The sequence below is a fragment of the Parasteatoda tepidariorum genome, chromosome 7, assembly GCF_982258835.1.
Source record: "Parasteatoda tepidariorum strain Cologne lab strain chromosome 7, Ptep-v5.0, whole genome shotgun sequence".
NCBI classification, from domain to species: Eukaryota; Metazoa; Arthropoda; class Arachnida; order Araneae; family Theridiidae; genus Parasteatoda; species Parasteatoda tepidariorum.
Window position 1 is genome coordinate 93,615,561 of NC_141761.1, and position 25,254 is coordinate 93,640,814.

A 25,254-nucleotide genomic window follows, 5' to 3' on the forward strand; every position below is an offset into this window, starting at 1 on the left:
ACACCGAAAAACTCTTCATTTTATTATTAAAGATTATTTGAATTATTTTGAAATATAATTCTCTTTTACAAGATAAGTAAAGTATTATACGATTTTGGTATATACAATAATTCTAGCAAAAAGACTGATACAAATTATAATTAATTATTGTAATAATATAACTGTAGCATTAAATAAATATTTTTGTTTAAAAAATAATTACGCAAGTACAATACTATACTTCAACGCAAATTGGGATAGACAACACGTCCTTGCTGAATTCAGAACACATCTTGATGTCTCCAGCCCACGCACCCACGCACAATGTTTCTCTGACATTGCCACAATAGGCAATCATGACAGTTTTTGAGAAACATAACTTAATCTCTTCTTTGTTTAATGGTTTACGAAGCAAGTGTCCTCCTTCCAGTAAAGGAAGGATTTCCTAAAAGGAGAAAATTAAAAAACAACTACTTAAATTATGTAATATTCATAACAGATGCATATTTCATGAAGAAAATAAAATAATTGCGGTTTTCTTTTAGTTTTAATGACTGACTGAAACTTTGATCACTGATGAATTCAATAGTAGTAGTTTTATTTTATTTACGTCGCACTGAAGTTGCATAATAGGCTATTGCTGTCGGTCTGAGAAATATTTCTGAGAATGATCTAAGGACATGCGATCACAATTTTGATCCTCTGCAGAGGGATGGTACCCTTGCTTTGGCAGCCAAACGACTTGTGAGCAAAGTCGGGCACTTTCCGTTAGAACAGCTTAACGAGGACCAATACCTTCCCACTCAGTCTCTTCGCAAGCTGTTCAATGTGGTCACCTACCCGCTCACTGACCGCTGCCAGTGATGATTGACTTCAGTGATCTGATGGTAACCGTGTCTTACGATCAGTCCACTGTGCGACTTAATTGATTTTATAAACTATACAAGCATATATTATTTTTTGAAACAAGGGAAATTTCAATTATCGTCTGTTTTCTCCGGAATCGATTATGGTTACCTATTCGATTTTGGAAACTACGGTTTAGATTATGATTTGGATATAAGAAGAGGTTGCTAATGTTTAGGGGGCTTTAAATTTGGCAATTGAATTTGACAATTTTATAATTTTGCACGTGTTAATGCTGTTTGCGTACAGCGCATACCTAGACGTGGGCGTTATAATTATAAAATGTTAAGTACGTGTTAGAATCCGCCCAAGGAATGCTTTCCTATGATGACCTGTTCAGTTCAGAATAGGGAAGCGCCTCTAGTGGCACATGATAACAATTCTGGACCTGAGTTCTTACGCAGTTTTGATCTTGATGATGTGTCCTAACTCTCGCAGAAGATTGTCGAAACTTTTACTCAACCCCCTTGTTATATATAACTTTCTTAAACTTGTGCATTTCGACGATAAATAGACTAAAATTATTATTTATTAAAAGCAGTAGTTTTAAAAGAGAAACGGATTGCAGATCTGAAATCAGGATACAAAAGTATCTAATATCTGTTATAAAAATCTCACGCAACAGTAAATAAGAAAATTTTTTAGTGTTATCTGTAATTTTATAAAAACAGACAAAGAATCTGTCCTGACTAAGACTATAGACAAGCTTAGAGATCACTAATTGGAAGTTTAAAGAATAAGTTTTTTTAGAAATATTGATTGAGCTATAAATATCCATATATACTGTATCAGTCATGATATTGTAACGGTTGCTGTAACTTCTGCAAGATCTCGAATTTTGAAAAATCCCTCAACACGATATTTTACTTACCAGCGTCTTTCTTCTAAGTTCAAGATATTTTTTTAAGTAAACTGAGAATTTAACTAATGAAAAAATATTAATTAATATTATAAAACTGGTGACTTTTTAACACAGTATCTTTTGATCTCAGCGTTTTTTGAAAATTTTACAGAAAAAAATCTACATCTGTAAACATCGAAAATTATTTATCACATAAAAATTATTTCCGCACATAAGAAAGAAAGTTTTGAGAAAATAGAAACTTACCGAGTTACAGATTTCAAATAATAATAAAAACAGAATTATTAAAGTAACTTTTATGAAATCGAAGTTATTTTCCATCATAATCAACAAAATAACAAAGCTGCTTATGTTGGAATTATACTATCAGGGAAATATCATTCTGCAATGAATTACACTAGCTTTACAATCAACAATTAAAAATTAATGCATTAGATTTACTGTGAAATGATTATTTTCTTTTGATGATTGGTTTCTGTAAATAGAAGCTATATAAACATATTAATTTCTTTTTTACCTTTACTATAATAACAAAAAGTATACGTCAACATTAAAGCTGCTGCGAATAAATAACCGAGAATAAAAATGTTTATTTAATTTTGTATTTGAAATATACTTTTAAAACGAATTAATTTGGCTATTTTTACTTCAATTTAATAGCATTATAAACTCAGTATATATTTTGTTAAAATAGTTATTTCATTTTCCTGAGTTAACAACTATAATTAAAATTATTTAATAATTTAAGAGTTTTCTTTAAAATCGAAGATCTTTAATAAGTTCTTTTGTATAATTCTAATAATTGTTTTTAGAAATAGTTCTTTGGTATAGAAGATGTACTTTATAGAAGTGTAGGTATATTTTAAAAAAATAAATAAATCCGATATATATTTTTAATTTATTTTGAATATTCAAAAAAAATTAAAGAAGGATTTATAAGAGGATTAGGAGGATTCATAAATTTAAAAGGTGATCGTGCGTACACATCTTAGCAAACAACTTCCATAAAGAAAAGCAATACCAAGGATGTTGATGCATTTGGTAACTTGGTCTTGTAGCGTGGCCCGCAAGCTTTCTTCACCTTTAAATATTTGACGCCTAAAATATATTTTTCGTATTTTCTTTCCTTATTTTGTATTAAGTTTGGCCAAAATAAGTAAAAAACAATAAATTTAGCATTTTAAAATAAAATGTTTGTAAAAAATAAAATTTATATAAATTTTCGTGCCTTCCGGATCTTTTCGTTTTCAATTTGAAACTTCCCTTATTTATTTCCCCGTAGTCCCATTTCGTAAATTTTTTTAAAGCATTTTATAGTAACTAAAAAATGAAACAAAATGGAATATTTCCAAGAATCTATGAAAATAAAAGAAATAATTTGTTTTTTTGCTAATAAATAGTAGGCTACTCTCTGTAAAAAATAAGTCTATTAAAATATAGTGCCTCTACGTTAGCGCATAAAACCCAACAACGCATTCATTTGTCAGTTTGTAAAGAATATACTTAATTTAAAATTAATAAATTCAGAAATAAAGCTTCGATAAAAAAAAATTGAATAAGTAATTAATACAATCATAATGGAATTCATTCGTAAAATATGGAGAATGCGACAAAACGTCAATCTTCAACTAGTTTAATTTTTTAGAGAAACTTTCTAAAAATAAAGGTGAAAAATATTATCTACAGATTCACTAATGCTGAAACTAACGATGAGAGCTTAGGATGTATAGTGTGCAAGTAAATATTAATAAGTATAAAAAGGACCACCATAAAAAAAACTTTGATTTAAAGCATATTTGAGGATCCTCCTTTGAATCACTGAGTCCTAAAACGTAGAAATTCGATCATTAAATCAAAAGTAATTCAACGCGATTCAATTTATAATTTAAAAATACAATTCAAAAATTTGTTGACTAATAATTTGTTTTACTTCTTACACTATCCATGAGAATCACCATTAGTTAGTTTTATAAAAATAAACTCGCAAAAAAATTAAAAATAATTTTGATGATATTAATACTTTGATTGCACAATTTTAATTTGCAGATAGTTACATTATTTCACAAATAATTTGAATGATTTCTCTAACAGTTTTGTGAAATTACAATTAAAATCATTAGTAAAAATACGTTTACAATTAGGGTAATTGAAATTCTGTTGATTAATTAATTTCTACTGAAAATATCAGTTCATTAACAGTTACATTGCTCAGATGATCTATCACTTTGAACAGTCTTTCAAATTTTAATTGAAATTCCTTATAAAATACATTAATAAACAAGAAAATAAAAATTCTGGATTTTTATCATTTTACTAAAAAAAGAAATTCAATATAATAGTTATATTGCTCGTTAATTATTTAATCCATTCTATATACTTACAATACCAGTTAATCGCACTAAAACTTCTTATAAAAAACAACGCTTGTAAACAGAATTGATTTGAATTATTCATAAGATTCAATAATTGGTATCAAGTAACTTTATTAACTGAACATTTATTGGAGAAGATAAAATTTATTTATAGCTTGCTTTATATGAACTCGGGGATACTCCAGAAAGAACATTTCGAGTAAATGTATTATTTATGTTCATAATGCATTAGAGAAGGCTATAGATGTAAGAGTTGCGTAATCCATCCGTATCAAACCATTTAATCTTTAGATGGGATCTATTCTAGCTTTTGTTGGAACATTAGGAACAAGCTAAAATAAACAATAGATTCTTATTATGATTTATTCACATCGTAGTTGGACTCTTTCTGTACATATCTTCCTGTTTTCAAAAACAGTTTTATGAATTTTCTTGTTTTTAAATTATATAAAAGAAATTCAAATTTTATTTCAAATATATATATAATATGTCCAATACAATAGTGAATACGATATTATTTTGGATGTTACTAAATTTTATTTGGGTAACAAAACTATGAGAGAAATATACGGCGAAGCATTTTTGGTGGAATAAGTAAAAACGGTACCTGGTTTAGAAGATCAAACACGGAACTTTTCAAAGCATATAAAGAACCTGATGTCATTAAATTTATCAAAATTCAAAGGATTAAATGGGCAGGCCACATTATAAGAATGGAGGATAGCAGGACAACCAAAAATGTTTTCTGTGCCAGGCCAACAGGTACAAGAAAAAGAGGACGACCAAACCTAAGATTTTTAAGGGAAGAATGTCTTGGCATAGGCTTGTTGAGAAGGTCAAGGCCCATCCTGGGCTGTCGTGCCAATGAGAAGAAGAAGAACAAAACTATTCACCTATGTAAAAATAATATAAATGAGCTTAATTGGGGAAATATCGCGATATATTTGGTTTAAGGGTTTTTTTCACAAGCAAACGCCTCTAAGGGCAAACGTCACTGCAAAGCAAACATCTCGAACACCTAAGCTTGCAATCTTTTCCTCCCCAGAATCTGAGATCTTCTACCGGGTTTTTTGTTGAGTTGCATATATCATTCTAGTTTTTTATTTATTTTTAGACGACTACAAGTATATATACTATCTGTACTTTATGAGAAAGCTATTCCTTTCTATAAACCTTCCATTATTTAGCGATAAACATGTGATCATATACTGAAGGGATGAAGATTTCCAATCTGGTTTTTGATATGATTGATCATCGCCAGTCCCATAAGATGGGAGAGTAAGTGAATTCAATGAAACGAATATATTTTTGATAATTCATCCTGATTTTAAAATTTGTACTCATTAGTCATGGTGGTTAAAGTTTGTGAGGGCTGACAACTTAAAAAAGTAGTCTCCAACGCATGGTATTGATAAGTAGAAGATGAAGGCTTGGGTACTAACAGCGAATAGATGCCTCAAAAGTACATAAATTATGTTCCAAATTTATGAGTTGACATTTTATTTTCTGTTCGAAAAATTAAAAAGAAGTATCTGACCTATTTTTATCTGACCAAATACGAAAAAACTTACGGCACTTAGTTTTCCATAAATGTGGGAAGATTTTTGATGCTGAGAGAAGTTTGCTACGAATATCCATGTTTGTCTCCTAATTCTTTTCACTTCTGGTAAAAAAAAAAAAAAAAAAAAAAACATTTTATTCTTTTTAACCATATAGATATTTAACTATTTTTCAATTTCTATTTTACTTCGTGGTCTTTTTTACCACGTTTATATAAACTTGCCTTCGTGTATGTCTGTCCGGGTGGAATTTTGTAATCGATTTTAAACTAACTTCCCGACTAGCTTCAAACTTCAAATTTGGCACATAGTTCAGAATTGGATGACAATGCATGGAAATGAAGAGAAAAAAGACATACAAAGTAAAATAAAATTAAAATTTGAAAAAAAAAAAAAATTATTTTCGAGATTGTCTTTTGTTGTCGATTCCATTATTTCAAATTAGTATTACATGTCAGGTGAAAAGATTTTTATTGTCGGAGTATTTTTATTGGCTGAAAAATCACGTGGTAGGATCCAGTTTTTCCTCATTCATTTCCAGATCGTTTTAGTAGTCATCAGCATAAAACTAATGAAAGTCGTAAAGGTATTCGCGATCGCAACGAACTATAGGGGGCGTTGTTGTATGAGACGCATACCTGCGATTTCTATATGAACCGTCATTCAGTTACTCTGGAGACGTCTTTAATGTAGCGTGTAGCATTGTAACGTTCCTTCTTTAATGTGGCTTATTAAATTTAAAAAAGAAAAATGTTTGATATCCTTTCTTACACAACCGAAAACAAGATGGTATCTCTTTTTTTTTTAACGAAGGAACATCCAAAACACATCTGAAAAATATTTGTAAATAAACAGAAAAAAATATGTATCTTCTTATTAGAGTTAAAACCTAATGCCTGAGAAATAGTTTTACTAAATTTATAGATATAACCTGAAAGGCCTATTTAAACTTTACATTCCATAGTTTTAAGAATCACATTACTTCAAACATTAAAATAAGCAAAAAGTATACGTAAGCTTCATAATTTTATGTAATTTAATTTTGTAAATAAAGTATTTTGACAAGTAATTTTATCAAAAAATTTTAAGTTTTAATAAAAATCATTATTTAGAAACTGTAAAACGTAGAGTAAGGAACGCTTACGATACAAAAAAAAACAAACAAAAAAAAAACAATTCTAAAAATTCCTTATATTAAAGTAAACAACTTTCATGTTTTTTCTTTTTTGATTCATAATCGGACGTAGAAAACCATTCTATAGAAAACTATCATCAAGAAAAAAACTACTTAAAAGTAAAAATTTTTATTTTATAAAAATTAACACTTACCTGCTTTATAAATCAGAAGAATTCCAAAATGATTTGTTCTTCGATTTTTGTTACCATTTTTTAGTGCTACGAAAATGCGTCTTTGGGATTTGCCAAAAATAGAACAAGATACAATTTTATTTTTTCTGGAGCGAAATATTTTGCCCATTGTCCACCGAAATCCGATAAACTACTTTGATTTTAAATAAAGTGTTTCGTTTTATGATTTGTCACAAAAATTTTAGGTGTGGATTGGCGGCAGTTAAAAACAGCCAAATCTGTAGCTGCTGTGGCGTTAATACATAAGTACCGAATTTTTATTCATACTTTTCTGAATCATATTACTTGAAACATTAGAATATGCAAGAAGTATACATAAACACATAATGTTATACCATTTATGTTTTCAAAAAAAGAATTTTGACAACAATTTTTATCAAAAAACTATAAACTATAAAACGGAAAATGAGGAATTCTTAGGATAAAAAACGATTTTAAGAATTCTTTACATTGAGATAGAAAACTTTCATATAGTTTCTTTTCTTATTATTCTTATAGTTCTTAATCAGACGTAAGAAACCATTCTGTAGAGAACTATCATCAAATAAGAAAAAAAAGTTTTACAAGCTAATTTTTTATTATAAAAATCATAACACTTACCTTCTTTATAAATCCGTAGAGTTCCAAATGAAATGTTCTTCGTTTGAAAGTTTTATTTTCAAATAATATGTGCATAGATTATCCCTTTATTACCTTTAGATAACATACCACACATCAAAATTTTATAATTGTAAGATCTCGATATGAATTTGAATATGTAGCTTAAAAACAGAACAGCTGAATTCTAGTTGAAATTATCTATTCTTTTAAAACTAAGAAATACTTACCAAGAAAACGATAAAAAAATTATTAATCATCAGCACAAATGACACTACTTCAAGTAATTTGGTTGATTTTTTATTGTTGTTTTCCGAATTATATAGATACAGAAATATATACTGTTCTATAACAAAGAAGAATTCTATAACTATTGCAGTTCTTGACGTTCTGAATTCACATTTCTTTATTGGAATGACGAAAGCAATGTTGACTTCATTTTAATTTGTAATGAATTGAAGACAGAAAAAATTATTTTAACGTATTATACACATCTGTAACAGCATGTGATCATGAAATTGTAAGTTATGTTGTTGGTAATAGAAAGGTAAAAATTATTGAGAAATTGTTCTTCAAATGCTTGGCGTGTTCTGCTTCAATGTTTGGCATGTTCTGGTTAGTTTTTTCAAGTTCTTCAGCTGTTCCTTAGGGAAATTTTGATTTTTATTTGCTGCTAAGAAAATGGCGTCCGTCATGGCCGATGATTTCGATGGAACTAAATGAAAACGTGATAAATTAATGTCTGATATTTACAGGCTCCCGATAGAGGGCGTACTCGAGCGTTGCGATCGCGAATTGTTTTTCTATGAAGATTTTTGTATCCCTAATTTAAAATGAAAGTTCTATTATTTTAGTAGTGGTCTTGTAGTAGTCTTGATTACTCTTGACTAAGACAAATAATCTAAATAAAAATATATATTTTTTAAAAATCGCGTTTTTTGTAGTAAAGAATAATAATTAAAAAGTAATAATTTTTAAAAAATATAAAATAAAAATTAAAAATTTAAAAAATTAGATTTTAAAATAAAAAAATTCAAAATGAAAAATAATATTTTTAAAAACCACGTTTTTGTAGTGGAGAATAATAATTAAAAAAAATTGAAAAACGAAAAACGTGGGGTGAATGAAATACATAACAGTACATATACACATTTTCTTACTCATACACATGCAATGCCACATATACATCCACATACATACGCATATACACAAACATATTCCACATCCACATTCAGATGCAATTACAATTACAGATATTCATACACATATTCTCATGAGCACACATACACACACTAATATAACATTACTGTTATGTATTTCATGCGCCCCACGTTTTTCGTTTTTCAAATTTTTTTAAATTATTATTCTCCACTACAAAAACGTGGTTTTTAAAAATATTATTTTTTATTTTGAATTTTTTTCAATTTTAGGTCTGTTTGTCTATGTCTGAAAAGGGTTAAATTTGTTTGGCGATAAAATTTATTAACTATTTACTAACTACTTAAAAAACGTAACTTTGCTTTGGGCATCATAAATAGAGTTTCATTTGAAATTTGATCAATCTAGATAGTTGACAAATGGTCAAAATTTTTATCGCGAGTATTTTCTTCTATGACGATAATGTTCCTATAAACTCTTCTTATAGTGATCACTTAACTATTAAAACTTTCATTATCGTTAAACAGAATATCAACGAAAAGTGGTCGAATATTTTTTTTTACAATAAATTTTATGTGGTGATAATATGACAATATATTCTGTTTATATACGAGGGTTGCTATTTATATTTCGGGCCTTGGCAACAGTAAGTGTGGCCAGGCGACCGCTGACGATTTTAATCGAAAGTTTGATATTTTTAAACATAAATTCAGCAGACGATTTACCATTATAGCTTTATTTGTGTTGTTGACAGTAAATTGAAAAGTTCTTCTATTTCAAAAAATGGAATTAAATCGTGAACATTTTCGCTCCATAATTTTTCATAACTTTCGACGTGGATTGTCAAGACAAGAGTGCTTCGATGAACTTAATTCTTTATTCAACGATAAAGCGCCATCCTACAGCACTGTAAAAAATTGGTATAACGAATTTAATCGTGGTCGATGTTTGATCCAGGACGAATCCCGTGCAGGCCGTTCAAAATCCGTTGTTGTGCCAGAAAAGATCGATGCTGTGCGTGAACTGATAAAGCAAGATCGTCATGTGACATACCGTGAGATAGAAGCGTCTTTGGACATTAGTATGACTGGCATCAATAAAATATTGCATGAACATTTGAGCGTAAAAAAAATTTGTTCGCGTTGGATCCCGCATAATCTGACAAGCGCTCAAAAAGAGGCTCGTGTCGATTGGTGCAAGGAAATGTTGGAAAAATACGTTCAAGGTACATCAAAGGCTGTGTGTAACATCTACGCAGGTGACGAATCATGGATCTATGCATATGAGCCGGAAACAAAACAGCAATCAACTGTATGGGTCTTCCAAGACGAGGCAAGGCCAACAAAAGTTGTTCGAGGAAGAAGCACATCGAAACAAATGATTGCCTGTTTCTTCGGCATTAACGGTCATGTGGTCGTTAGAGCAACGCAGGACGATCAATTCTGAATGGTGCACGACCATTTGTTTGCCAGAAGTCATCGGAGAAATTCGAAAAAAGCAGAAGAACAGGCGAATCATTCTTCATCATGACAATGCGAGCTCTCACACATCGACTCAAACAAAGGCATTTCTGACGGAGCGAACGATCGAACTGAAGGGTCATCCACCGTACAGCCCTGATTTGGCACCCAATGACTTCTTCTTATTCCCACACATCAAAAATAAATTACGTGAACAACGATTTTCGACCCCCGAAGAAGCGGTTGATGCATTCAAAACGCATGTTTTGGAGTTACCTCAATCGGACTGGAAAAAGTGCTTTGAAAATTGGCTCAAACGCATGCAAAAGTGTATTGATCATCATGGAGAATATTTTGAAAAACAATAAAACCAATTTCGATCCTATATGGTTGTTTTTTCTTTATTAGGCCAGAAATATAAATAGCAACCCCCGTATCATAAGAAAACTATAGAAAAATACATTGTTATGGAGCATTTGGCTTCGATAAACTTGGAAACGGGAAAGTGTTGAAATTTAGGTTACAAGATTCCATCGCTATAAACACGAAAGCGAGTTTATCTAAACATAGTAAAAAGAGAAAGAGTTACTTTTAAAACTTCATTTTATATGCTTTAGATTTCTTTCCATCGATTGAAGCAGTTAAGCAACATATTCTCTTTATATATCGTCTGGAAAAAATAGAAACATGCTTTGTTGTTGAGAATTTGACTTGGATAAACTTGGAAACTGGAAAGTGACGAAATTTAGATTATAAAATTCCATCACTACAAATACGAAAGCGAGTTTATCTAAACATAGTTAAAAAAAAGACAGAGTTTGTTTTAAAACTTCATTTTATATACTTTAGATTTCTTTAAATCGATCGGAGTTTTGGAGCAATATTGCAAATGAGACTTTTTCGAATTTGAATACAAACTTCATTTTCCTAAAATGACATGTCATTAAGAAAGTTGAGGCATTTTTTAATAAAAATATTCCTTAATATTAAAGAGTCATCTTATTTCATTTTCTCTTCTCTCTTACTGATTATGCGTTCCGAATTCTGCATCCAGGTAGGTACCAGTACTTGATGATGCGCGTAAGTTTACGAAACTAATTTTTTAATCGTCATTTTCCACTAAACAGAAAGTATACGAGAAAAGATAAAAGTTATTTTGGTTGATACTTTCTTCAGAAAAAAAAAACGTAGCTAATGATGTATCCGTATGATTTAAAAATACAAACAAAATGAAATAGTAGGAAAATATGCTTGAAAATCATGCAAACCTTCAAAAGGAGTTTTTTTTAAAAGAACCTATTAACTTTAAAAAAGCTCTTTTATCTGAATATTTTTTAAATGTTGTAGAACGAATTTTTATATTTATGTCACCTAATAAAAATATTTTAAATTCTTAAAAAGTATTTTTTTTTTAAAAAGTGATCGGTATGGTTCACGTTCAATCTCAAATATCCCTTCACACGCCATTAGGGTTTCAAATGTTTGGATTTGAAGTATTTTAATTTTGTATGAAATTTTAGAATTTCTCATAAATATAAAAATATATTACTTGGGCAAAATCATGTCACAAATTTTCTCCAAAATTAAAAAAATTGAGCCAAATGTGACTTTTAGCAAACAATGAAAAACTATCTGCCAAATACAGGGTTGTTACTTTGATAAACCTGATTATTTACCTTTTTATCTGAATGCTTTTTAAACATATTTAAAAATGTTGTAGAGTGAGTTTTTAAATTTATGAAGACTAATATAAATATTTTAAATGTTTGAAAAGTAATTTTTTTTGAGAAAAAAATTGGTCGTTATGGTTCTCGTTTAATCTCAAATCTCCTTTTACACACCATTTATAATTTTAAACTTTTGGTTTTAAAGAAGCTTGATTTTGTTTAAAACATTTAGTCTCATAGTAAACATAAAACTATGGTATTTAAGTAAAATTTATCTACTATTTTCTTCAAAATTAAAAGAAAAAAAAATAAGCGTGCTAAACACGACTTTTTTCAAACATTGGAAAACTATACACTGAATTTCAGAGTTGTTACTTCAATAAATCTGATAAATTTTAATAAACAACATGTTCTAAATAATTGATTTTCGTAAAATAAGCATGTGTTAAACACGTTCAAACATTTGTGTTCTAAAACATTAATTTCAATATTTTTAAATTAACTTTTCGTTTTAACTACCATAAAATGTTCACCGGTTGCAATATGAAACAATTTGGCATCAATTTGGTGGAATTCGCGCCAACTTTTATTTTCGACGCTATTTTATACATAAAATAGCGTCGCCAAAAATGTTTTTGGTTTTTAATTTATTTTTAATGATGCAAGATCATTTTTTGAAGAAATTGTGTTCCAAGTACCAGTTGATGGGTTTAATTTTTATTAAAATATAGCCGCCGGCTATTTTAAATGCGAACATTATATACTAATGTTTTTTCCTAAATACTAAACTTTTATACGTAATATGGGGTCAAAATGTATTGCAATTTATTAAAACATAGTTTATTAGACCATAAGCCTTTTAACAGCTTTTTTAAATGTAAATTAGCCATTCTATTTTTGAACTAGTACTTTTTACTCACTAAGAAACAAAATATGCTCTAAATTTAATTAAAACCGGAAAAGTTTATCTCGTTTTTCCTTGCAATTGCATTTTTCCCTTTTCGTTTTTTTTTTAAAGAAACATTCTGAGCTCAAAGCAATTGCAGAATATATTTTTTTCTGAAACACTTTCTTTTATTAAAGAAGGTAAGAAAACTAGTTAGTAGAAGAAATTTTGAACCGTGAAAGATTTTGATCATTCAAAATTTTCTTTCAAAGATTAATAAATTAAAAATATATATTAGGGAAGCTTTTAACAAAAACAAGGTTTATTTTTTACAGTATGAAATTTTGTTTTAATACTTTAAAAAAAAGTATTTTCTGTAATTCATAGAAAAAGAAAGATTGGTTCAGCATGAAATAATATCACAGTGCAATTTATACCTTAACTTATACCTTAAACTTTAATATGGTGCGACTTTGCGTTTCCTTATGAGTTATGCTAAACAGTATTTCCTTTCAAGTTGAAAAATGGTATCTTGTCATAAAGTTTAGTAGTGCGATAGTAAAGCTGAATTTTGCACTATATTATGGGGGTAGCGAATTTGAACCACTTTTTTGTTCAACGCACTGAAACATTTCGAAGAGTGAGGAAGAGTTTCAGCTAAACAAATATAATAATCGGTGTAAACTGTCAATTTAGGATATATAACTATTAATTTATGAAAATTTTGCAACAAAATATCTTGTTTAGGCGTATAAAATCAGGAAAACTGATTTAGATTGTACTCTTCTCAACATTATAAAGTATTTTTTGGTACAACTTTCACTTTACTCCTTGTCTCAACAATGCTGAGTAAGTTTTATTTTTATCATCTCTTTGGTATTCAGAAAATTGTTTTGAGAAAAAAAATTAATTTCCAAGAACTAAAGTGCAAATGTTTTGTTACTCAATGGATACTGAATTTGATGGAATTATTAAAATATATATTGTTTCTTAAGATTTGTAATTTAATTTAAAGAAAATGTAATTTAATTTAAAAATGTAATTTAATACAAAATTTAAAAAAAAAAAAACAGCAGGAAACAGCAAACTACATAAAAAAAACCCACAAGAATCCACCAACAAGAGCACAAATCAAAAATATGAATAAAAAATAGAAAGAACTGACAAGATGGCAACTTCTTTGGGGGATATTACTATGCAGTCAGTGCAGAAGCGGTTTCCTCAGGCTGGTAGAAAAATACCACAAACAACCCTGTTCCCCAAATTGCCCCTTAAACAAACAAAGAAACAAGCAACACTAGTAAGTCAGAGGAAGATTATTTATACTGAAACATTGAAAATCGAAAATACATATTCGATGGAAGGAAAACTCGATCTTAATGAAATTCAAACGTCGCTGATACCAGTATTGAGTTAGTTAATAAATTCACCTAATGGAAAACCTTAACTCATAAGTTCCGAAAGATAAAAATCCGAACTTCGATTTTCAATATCTCAGCACAAGCTCAACTTCATCTGACATGCTTTTGTTTCTTGTGAATTTTTCGGCACAGTAATTTCGGGATTTTTTGATGCAAATTGCAACAATAATAGTACTATTATAAATTATCGTTAAAGAGATTCGCTAAATGATCTAAAATTTAGCTATAAACTTCATGCTCGATATGGATGCATGCCGAAATTGTATTTAATATATCAGCTTGTTTGTTAAGCAGGGATATCAAACTGCGATTGTGAACTTGCCGAATTTTTATTAATAGAGAATTTGTAGACTTGGTCGATTGTCTCTAAAAGTACTGGACCAATTTTCGTGAAACTTGATATGTACAGTCCGCAAAAAAAAAAAAAAAACGAATCACCCTGAATAACTTTCGTTCTAATGATCGGATTTTCACGAACTAAGTGTCAATCTTAATGGTTCCTGGGGGTGACCTCAAATATGCTAATTAATCAGTGCTAACTATTAATTAAGTTACGAAATCAGAAACAAAAACGTACTTTCTCTGAATAAACATATAATTTTTTTTGCATATTTGGATTCCTTATCTTCAAAATATAGGGGGTAGCCGTAATCTGGGAAATGTGGTCCCCATAGTTTGGTCAGGAGAGCGATTCAAAGTTCGCACCCCTTAATGTTAATTTCGCTTTTTGCGTTTTCAGTCATATTTTCAAAACTAATGAAGCAATTCAAAAAAAAATTGGACCCACTCATAAAACTCATTTACCCAAAGATAATTTCATGCAAAAAATAAGTTTTAATAATTATTTATTATTTTTTATTATTTAATTAAAGTGAGGATGAAAAAATATTGAATTATAAGGTATGAATTTTTTTATACCATATTAATCTACATATTTTTCAATTGAAAAATCTAAAGTTTCAACTGTTTTTATTTATTAGAAGCTGAGAAAAATTAAAATTAATTATTTTTAAAAAAGTAATTTGGCGACAATAAAGAAATAACTGATTGGGGCGATTAATATTAAAATGTGATAAACTTGGGTGGAACTTGACTTCACGCGCGTAGCGTAAAATTTCATTCATATTTTTTTCGCTAATAATCGTTTGCTAATCTTTTTATTTTTATTTCTTTCGCACTATAAAATACGATGTTTCTTTTTTAGTTATTTAATAATTTATTTCCAATTTAGTAAAGAATTTTGAATAAAAAACACTTTATTCAACAAATGTCTAGTTTTAAAAAAGCGTGCTTCTGATAGAATATACCAGATTGTGCTTATTTAATGTGATTATTTTTTATTTTTCTTATTTTGTTTTTCAATAACTGATACAATTTCAATAATATACATACGTATGCAGAGATTTGGAATAATATATTTATCAATTTCTTGAATATGTATTTTATAAATATTAATAAAAATACATAGTCAACATTTTTAAACATCTCTCACAACGTCGCAAATTTCTCAACATCTTATAGGGTAAACTAAACAATGAAGGAACACTTAAGCTTAGCTTGCCTTTAAAAAAAATTCATAAAAATTTCGAAATTTGTAATTTTAGCTAAATGATGGTGTCGACATATTTGTTATTAAATGAAAATTATGTAAAAAAAAGTTAGATAACTTACATAATATTGTTTTAAGCTTTTGGTGGTTTAAATAAAAAGTACCAGTAAGATGACCAAGTGAAGGAACAATTCTTGCCAGTGAATAAACACTAAATTTTCCAGTGAATGAACACTTAATTTTGAGAATGTTTGATGCTCGTTAGGAATCCATAGGCCACACAAATGTCTAAAAACAAGATTTTTCTTGGAATTACGACATATAACCATAGTTAATGTGGAAAATATTACTTTTTTTTCAGTCATGGAATGGAAAGTAAAATATGTTTGAATACATAATTTTAAAAAAATGTTTTTCAATTTTTTCTCACAGTTTAATAGTCCGTTCTAAATTATGAATGTTTATCATTGTGTAATCCGATAATGTTTTTATTATTATTATAATTCGATCATTTTTTTGTTTACTCTTTTCCCCATATTTTTTAAGCTTTTTTTTTTAAATCTTTCTAAGCATTTTTTTTCTTCTCTTCGTCATGAGTAATTTATTTCTTTTTCTTTTGATTTAACCTTCCTCTTTTTTCCAAATTTTGGGCCAATGTAAATGTATCTCCGAAATTTCTTTTGATTTTCCAGTTCCATTTCCAGAATTCCTCACTGGATAATAAATGAGAAAAAGGAGTTTCGAAGTTTGAGTAAAACCCATCTCTCATTGACTTATATCTAGTAGTTACTTATAAAACCAATTGTTTTTGCAACTAACAATGCCTCAAGAGGACTTATCTCAAAATCAGTTTTCAAGATACTTTCATTATTAATGTTAGTTGTCTCAGCTTCAGAGCCAAAATTTGATTATACAATTGTTCTTTTTGAAATAAATTCTTCAATATTGAAAAAAGCACAGGCTATTGGATATTTGGGAGATTAAACTTTTCTGTCAATGTTCCTTTAAAAATTTGCAACATAACTTGTGAGATTTCCTTCTCAAGCTTCTGAAGAAATAGCGCATCGTTACTCTCGAATCATGTGTTTTGTTGATAAGTTGTCTTGCTCATTAACTCTTGGTGTCTGTTTTGCATGCATTTGTTACAGTCAACGTTTTCTACATCGAATAGAAAAATATCGCATTTCATAAAAGCATTTTAACTTCATCAGTTGATGCCGCAAATCTTATTTAAAAATGGATGTAAAATTTTCTAGACATATTGTTTTACAATTCTTTTGTTTTCAAGATCTAACGAGAGATTTCCATGAATTAGGTAGAAAACTAAACCAGAAAATTTGTTTTGAGGAACAAAACTTGCTCAGTATCAAATTGATATGAGATTTATACCTATCCAGAAGAAGCAAAATATGAAATTTGATTGCATTTTTAATTAGCCATGGGTAGAAACATTTGCAATACATTTGTAAAATGTTGCTGCGGTCATCGTTTCATTTCATGAATAGCTTTTTCCAATGAAATATGTAGCAGGGACTGATTCTGTAATATCTCAACGAATTCTTCTGTAAGGAAAAACTACCAATGGAGGTACTTTTTCTTTCCTAGGAACTTTAAAATATAAATCCTTATAATTTTTAAGGCAGAAGATTTTTCCCGTTTAAGGGCAGTATTCAACTCTTGTTTCATTCGCATTGTAAATGCAATCACTTTATAAAAGGAAGACAGGGCTACTTCCCTCCTAAAGATTCTTCTGAAGTACTTAAAACCAGTATTTCGAATATTATTCTCTAAGGGAAGTTTTGCCTTTTGAAATTATCTTCGCATTGCACTGAGTCATCGGTGGATGTCGCCTTAAAAAGAACTTCATCCATTTTTCATCTAGATAATTGTCTTTAAATAGATTTTTCCTACCAGTTCCCGTTAGGACATTAAAGACGGCAATAAGATAATAATTTAGCTAATTATTGGCACAAAATCCTGCCAGGAAATTTTCCATTCAAGCTTCTATTATTATATTTAGTTAATAAACATAGTTTATTAAGGTGTCTAAGATATGATGTAATAACTAATCACTACATTTATAAAGATAAATAATAAATTAATTATTATTATAATTCTTTAAATAAATTTAGCAATTAAATTTGCATATTTAAATGAAATTGTTATAGGAACTATTCATACAACATTTAACTGAATTTTAAGAGTCCTCTATGTCGCTGAACTACTAATTATCCATGTAAAATCATATTTCACACATACTATTCATTCACTGGGAAATCTATTCTCAGTGAAGGAACATGCCTGTTCCTTCACTGGTTAGAAGTTTTTTATTTTTTTATTTTTAACATAATTTTGATTTATAATATGACAAAAGGTACAAGAAAATTAAAATTTTCTTTTATTTTCATTATCTTGAAAAAATCCCAGTAAAGGAACACTTGTTTATTCATTGGTTTTTCATCGTTCGGTAATCCAGTTAATAAACACCCCCTAATCTCAGTACTTGCTTATGTTATGATGCTTAAAATAAATAAAACGTAACTTCAATGACCATATTTTGAATTCTTTTTTTCACCATGAGAAAAAAAGCATTATTATATGCAATTAATTGTAGTTTAAACGGATAACAACAAACACTGACCTTATAATTTTGTCAAAGAAACAAGGCGTTGAACAGATACTAACAAATTCCAAACTTTTTCCAGAGAAGACTCAAAGACCAGGTAACTAAATGCATTGTTAGATGACTTCCTATTGTTAGGTAGTAAGCTACTGTTACCAATCAATCTAAATTGAAACGTTTAAAATCTTATTTCTAAGAAATATCTATGAAATGCTCCTTCATTTGTTGGTTTACCCTATATCATCCTAATCTTAAAAGAAATTTCCGGAAGTGTATCGCAGAACTATTTTACCAACTATTTAATTAAATTTTAACATTTTAAAAATCTTATTCTTTACCATTTTACGTTTATTATTTTTTCATTAATATGCTAATAAATGTTTTTAGAACTTTAATTTAGATTTTCCTTAATTTAGGTTTCCTTTTTAAATTATAGTCAAGTTTTTTTTAAAGAATTATTGTCTGCTAGCTAAGAATAATACCTTGTTAAGAAATTAAAAACATTCAGCTGTTTAAAATTACTTAAGGCAAAACAGCTGATTATTTACTTAGCATACTATTTTTTTTGAAAAAAGAATATAAATTATTGATTGTCTTTTTTTTTGTTTCTTGTGACTTCAACTTAGATTATCTAAAATAGTGTTGATGTTTTATAAGTCACTACAAAGAGGATAAAGATACCGAACAGCTGTGGAATACGTAGCCAATTTTTTTAGTGTCTTAAAGTATCTCAGTATCTTAAATGTCGTCCTACTATCTTGGTTGTGAAATTAAATTTATAATTATCTGACCACGTGTGATTCACTAATTATTTCATTACATCTTTTACTCTTTATGATACCAAGTAGATTTTTTTTCTGATAATATACTAAACTATTTTGTTTAATTTTTTACTTTAGCATGATTTCCAAGATATTATTGTAGTATAATTTATTATCAGGAAAATGCCTTATTATTTTAAGCAGGAAATACTAAAAATTGAAATTTGTAAGGATTCCGAAGCTGTGCTAATTTTAGAGTCATCTGATTTTTAAAAAAGTGCTATAAAAAATACACAATTTCCGAACTTATTTTAATAAAAAAAAATTTAAAAAAAAACGTGGCAAGTAGGCTAACATACTTTTTACAGAAACTGTGAAAACTAATTTTTCCTATATTTCGTCAAAAGAGGATAAGAATGATATTGCTCCAAGGGACCTACTCAATAATTTTGCTATTTCCAGAATGAAATCTGTTTGATCGAAACATATTATTCCTTGAAAATTAAAACGAGGGAAAAATTAGTTTTGTAATATTTTGTAGGGTACCTTAAAATATAGAGTAATCCTCCATTTGGCTACCTCCAAGCGACGTCGTCAAGCGTGGGTGACGAACTTGATTGCCAGCTGAATACCAAGCAGAATGTTGTCTTTCTCTTTTCGCTGATCTTGAATAAGTTAAAGTTAGATTTATTGCCCGGTATTTCCTTAAATAACAATTTTCATATTAAATGTAAAATTCATAGCCTCTTCCGGAAAAAAATAGATAATAATTATGAAATACTAGAATCGTACTAGAAAAGAAGCTCTATATTTTCGATTTCCAACGAAAATAAATAATATATCTGCTGAAAATGTAAGCATGCATTCTGTACGCATCTGCGAACGATATAAAAAATCCACTCCCTCAGGGAGTTAGCATGCAATTAAAGATAGAGCCTAAAAATGATGACTGGTTCTGAATAATGCGTTGCAAGCTTATAGGAAAAATAAGGAGCATCATAAAAATTGAAAATTGGATAGCAACCCTTAGCTTGAAATGTAATCGATTCGCTAGATGAGTTATCAATTATTCATGCAGTCGACAAAATGTGGAGTTTCTAGATATATTATTTAAATTAATGTTTAATTAAAGTAAGCATAATAGTTTTTATTCCGATAACATTCAAACTTACTTCTAAGACTTGAAGAATTAAAAATTCATAAGTTCATGAAATAAAGCTGAAATATAATTTAAATATTGGACGTCTCGAGAAGAAAACTATTGCAAATTCATTTCTCCCACTGAAAACGACAGATTGTCCCAGAATAAAATATTTAAGAATCTTTAGATTAAATCTGAATTATTCTTTCAAGTAAAAAAGAACATAAATTTTGCTAGTTCTGTTATGAAATACCGTTTGGAAAGTAAGAAAGCGTGATTCAGGGGTTACAAGCTTCGAAGGAAGGCACACTCTAAAAAATTTTAGTGTATCTCGACACCAAAAGTGGTGACAACTACTTTTCACCAAAACGATGTTGAGAAACACCATAAATAACTCTTCACTGTAAAAACTGTGGTGGAATATCTTTCCGTTGTCATTGTAGTTGTTACTCGTGTCACTTGCCAATACCAGCAAACCAGCTTTTTATTAAACAAATTTTTAAGGCAAACTGCTCATTTTTTTTCAGTGGCGCCATATATGGCCAAGAATATGACTCCAGTCACACACATCACAGCCCGTTTTACAGGGAGGACCCATTTATACTTCATTCATTCATCCACAGATCGTAATATAGGCCTGAACCTGAGAACGATCAATATCCGATTCAGTACCCCCAACGGTATTTGATTTTATATTTTATAACCGTCGTTGAACAGCCGACCCAATTTTTAATTTTACGACTACTAATGTTCATCTCTGTATCCTTTTAATTTGAACCCAACCCAGAAGACAAGAGAACTCCTGAATCAAGTATCGAGAGAAATTTTTACCTTCATGGAGGACTTTTTGATAGAACTAACCCGTATTTGCGTTACATGAAGAGAAAAATCACGAGAACCTTACACGATTAGCCAACGGCAAGGGGACTCTAACCCATGATCCGTCAACCACTGAGGATATTTCGTGTCAGCACTGTCACCGGTGCAAGCCAGATGCGGAATTCGCGTCGACCAGCCATCGCTGGGATTCGAACCCGTTCACCTCATTGGAAGGGAAACGCTCTATGCCCTGGGTAACTGCGGCTCCCCCAACGGTATTGATTTGTTCTGGGAACTTGGAGGACTTTATGACCCCAACAGATTTAACGCGCATCAGTCACCATGTAATACACGGTGATTCTTCAATCATCGGGATTCGAACACAATGAACACTAGCCCAACGTCCTATCAACCAGGCTATCCCGACCCTATCTTTCTGTATATGATGATAAACAACCCAAGTTGCGTGATAGAGCACTTTAATTTCAAGTTAACACCAAATTGAACTTTCATGTACAATTTAAACTGTGCAATTTAAATCTAAATACATATGGGAAGAGCTTGCACTAAGCTTATGCTCATTCTCACCATACATGAATTATTTTTGTTTCCAAAAATATCAGCACTGGCGCACTTTATACAACATCAGTAAATTGTGGGCATATAATCATGTACGAGTTGACGTGAGTTTGTTGTTTTCTTCTACGATGTTATAAATCGACAAAAATAATATTTCTCTGTTAAAATATGCATGTTTGTTTTTAATTGTGTAATAAAGATAATCATATTTTAATTTTTAATTCATACTCCTTCAATCTCCTCTGGCATTAAAACTGGTTTTACTGTTACTAATCATGTCTTCTCAAATGTCATTTATTAAATTTTGATAAATTTTTCTCCTTCGTCGCTGAAATGTTATTTATCCATTCCTCATGTGTGCTGTAGTTTTGATTTTATTTCTGACAAAGTTTTTAAAAATAGCCCATTAATAAGTAACCGACAGCAACCGGCAGCAGTGGTGTATTTTTTAAATCTTTAATAATTATTTTATTAAATACACGGTGAAATTTTTTTAATAAACAGCATATTGAAATGGCTTAAGTATTGAAAAATCCTTCAAACAAACAAAACAGACAGCCTTGTTACTTTTTTGACGTTATCCTAAACTTTAAGTTTACTATATTTCATCAAACATTTCAAAAAAAAAAAAAAGAAGAAAAATCACCAAAAAAAAAAGATTAATTAGATTTGAGAATATGTACTTTAAAGTAGGTCATTTCAACGCATCCTCGGACAAAACAGCTGCGCAACCTAAAAGTAATAAATATATACGTAATTGTCATTAAGTAAAATAAACTAATAATACCTAATATTAAAATCAAAACAAACTATCCTTTTTAAAGATCACACATTTACTTTTATCACGTATTTTTTATGAAGAATATCTGCATTTTAGCACTAAAACGACGGATAGGGTCAATTTGGTTCCGCTTGTGTTCTGTCTCTCTGTAATTCAAAAGCAAGTTACTGAAAGAGTTGAGTACTTCTAACTTTTCATAATTTGATCTAATTTAAGTGCTTATTAAATCATTCATCTATTAGCCTTACAGAAACGTATATATAGAACGCACTGGTCCATTCAGTCTCTTTAGGTATAAAGCAATGTCCAGTCTTTCTAGAATTAGCAATAACGAAAATTCATATCACCTAATCGATCTTTACGCAAACATCAAGAAAGGTTCTTAAATTACATTTATTTAATTTATTTTTTACAACTCTCCAAAATCTCAAGTTTTTTTTCGTTCAAAAATAGCTAAAATTGGCTCAGATGATTAGTAAAATAGTGACTTAAAACACATAAATAGTGCAAAAATGGAGCTTGCAGAATACTCGTGGATTCATCCCTCTAATTTAACATGGTTGAATATTACCTTATTCTTATTAGTATAATGTATAGATGCTTTGTTCCAGAACACACTAGTAGAGATTATGAACGCCATTTTCATCATCCTTCATCTAAATCTTTAATGACTAGCGCCTTCAATAATTGTCAAATTCACCTGTTTGACCAGCGCGGAATCTCTCAAATGGAATAAAACGCTTCAGATTATGCATACTATTGATGCGTATGCACTTATCCACAGTAAAGGCGTTTTACATTTATATAAATTTAGGCATGATCTTTGAATTTGAGTAGATGATCTTTAATGTATTAGGATGGTTTATTCAACATAACGGTTGGAGAATTACATAGCAACTTCGAATGAAACTTTAGTTGTCATATTTATAGTATTTGAAGTATTTAGTGCTGTTACTATTATTACTATTACTTTTGTTACTATCACTATTATTACTTTTACTATTATTACTATTACTATTATTACTATTAAAACTATTATTATTACTATTATTACTATTATCATTTTCTTTTCTGGTTTAGTTTACATATGACTTTTGATAAAATCGTCTTTTGTAATAACGTAGGCATTTCTATTAGTTAAACAACACTGGGGAACAATTGCTTTTTATTTTTTGTAGCATAAGAATTTTTAATAGATCTTAGAAACTTTCGTATCGTTCATTTCAAATCTTCAATCGGTGTCCCTCTTACCTTTTAAATTTAAATTTTTTGTCTATTTTTTGCCGAAATGTGCAAGTTTAAAAACGTTATATATAACGGGGGATTGCAAGGATACTGCGACAAACTTTCAGAGGAGTTAGGGGACATGATCAGGATTAAAATTGCATTGGAGCTCATGATCGGAAATGTAGTCATACACCACTAGGGGCGTTTCTTCCTATTACGAACTGTTTCTTAGTGTACTTTTGAACAGTTCTTTGCATTCTTACTTTTTTTCAATGTAAATTGGTAGGTGAGAACAGTCATATGACCACAAAGGGGTTAATTAACAAAGAAATCATGATTTCTATGAAAAAATAACATGAAAAAATAATACAAATTATAAAGAGGTATTTTTTCATTTAAAAAAAGTTACTCGTATTATTTACTTATTCTTCTTTCTCAGCATTGTTCTAATCCATTATTAAGTTTTTGTTTACAATGCGGAACAAATTTTCGGTTGTATTTATACAAATACTTGATCTTGCCTAATTCAGGTGTTGGTATTTCAAATACGAAATTTGTTTCTCTCTTAAAACTGCAAACTTTTTTAGGGCACATCATCAGGATTAAAGATGCATAGGAACCCATGTCTGGAAATTTCGCTTCCCTATTATGATCTGTTCAGAAGCATCTGAAAAAATTGCTCATATAAGAGATGCGCTCCTAGCAGCGTTTGATGACATTTCCGGGCATGAGTTGCTGTGCAATTTAATTCTGATGATATACCTTAACTCTCCCCAGAAGCCTTGGCTAAAAAGCTTAGAAAAATACTGCTAAGCTAAAAACTGCTTTATATGAAGTGTTTTTTGTTTACTTTAAAAAATGCAAACTTGACTTACTTTCATATTCGTATAAGTCCTTTCCATTTTGTTTCGAAACAAATACAACAACAATTCATTTTTCCCCCAAACAGAGGAAACTATATCAACAAATAGAAAAAAAATGAAATAACAATTCATTACACTTTAAGGTTTTACTCACTCAAAATGAACTTATATGGAGTGTTTATGTATTAAACGACATACTTTCAACTACTGGGTATTTTAAGTCAAAGTATGAACTATGAGAACTATTATATACTTCCTCACTTAGCTTTATATAAAATAAAAGTTTCTTTTGGCTAAGTATGAAAAAATGTCATTATTAGGTTATAGTGTTTATGATAAAGAACAGCCATTAAAAAAATCAATTCAGTTTTATAAATTATGATGGATACCTTGTCATTTTATTGAATGTCTGATGTCTTTTATACCTTTTCGGTTTATCATTTGATACGCTATAGCAGTGGTGGTTAATCTATAACCCGCGGGTCAGACCAACACCTCCTAGAAGAACGAAGGCCTCAGCACGGATCAATTTAGTAGTCCGACATGATAAACATAAACTGCGTAGTCCATGAAAAAGAAGAAAAATGTCATTACGTTTGGACTACTAAAGGATTAAATTTCTTGTTTATGGTAACCCGTGCTGAGGCCTTCTCTTTTCTAGGAGCTATTGGTCAGA

General features: G+C 29.5%; 2 protein-coding genes across 6 annotated transcripts in view; one reads left to right on the forward strand and one right to left on the reverse strand.

Moving 5' to 3' along the window:
* The window catches only part of LOC107439363 (uncharacterized), a 603,558-nt gene that overhangs the window by 23,158 nt on the left and 555,146 nt on the right, over positions 1-25,254 (forward strand). The gene's annotated exons all lie outside the window — the stretch shown is intronic.
* Positions 1-25,254, reverse strand: part of LOC107436757 (uncharacterized) — a 103,321-nt gene that overhangs the window by 3,606 nt on the left and 74,461 nt on the right. The window contains exons 2-4 of one of the 5 annotated variants that reach the window (XM_071183131.2): positions 24,591-24,670; positions 19,715-19,872; positions 221-424 (exon numbers count right to left, since the gene is read on the reverse strand). In XM_071183131.2, coding sequence (XP_071039232.1) covers positions 221-337 — 117 coding nt within the window. In that variant the 5' untranslated portion in view covers positions 338-424; positions 19,715-19,872; positions 24,591-24,670. Of the gene's footprint in view, positions 1-220; positions 450-1,993; positions 2,139-19,714; positions 19,873-24,590; positions 24,672-25,254 lie in introns of those variants that run through there. The other 4 variants (XM_071183132.2, XM_071183129.2, XM_071183128.2 and 1 more) reach the window with 4 other exon arrangements.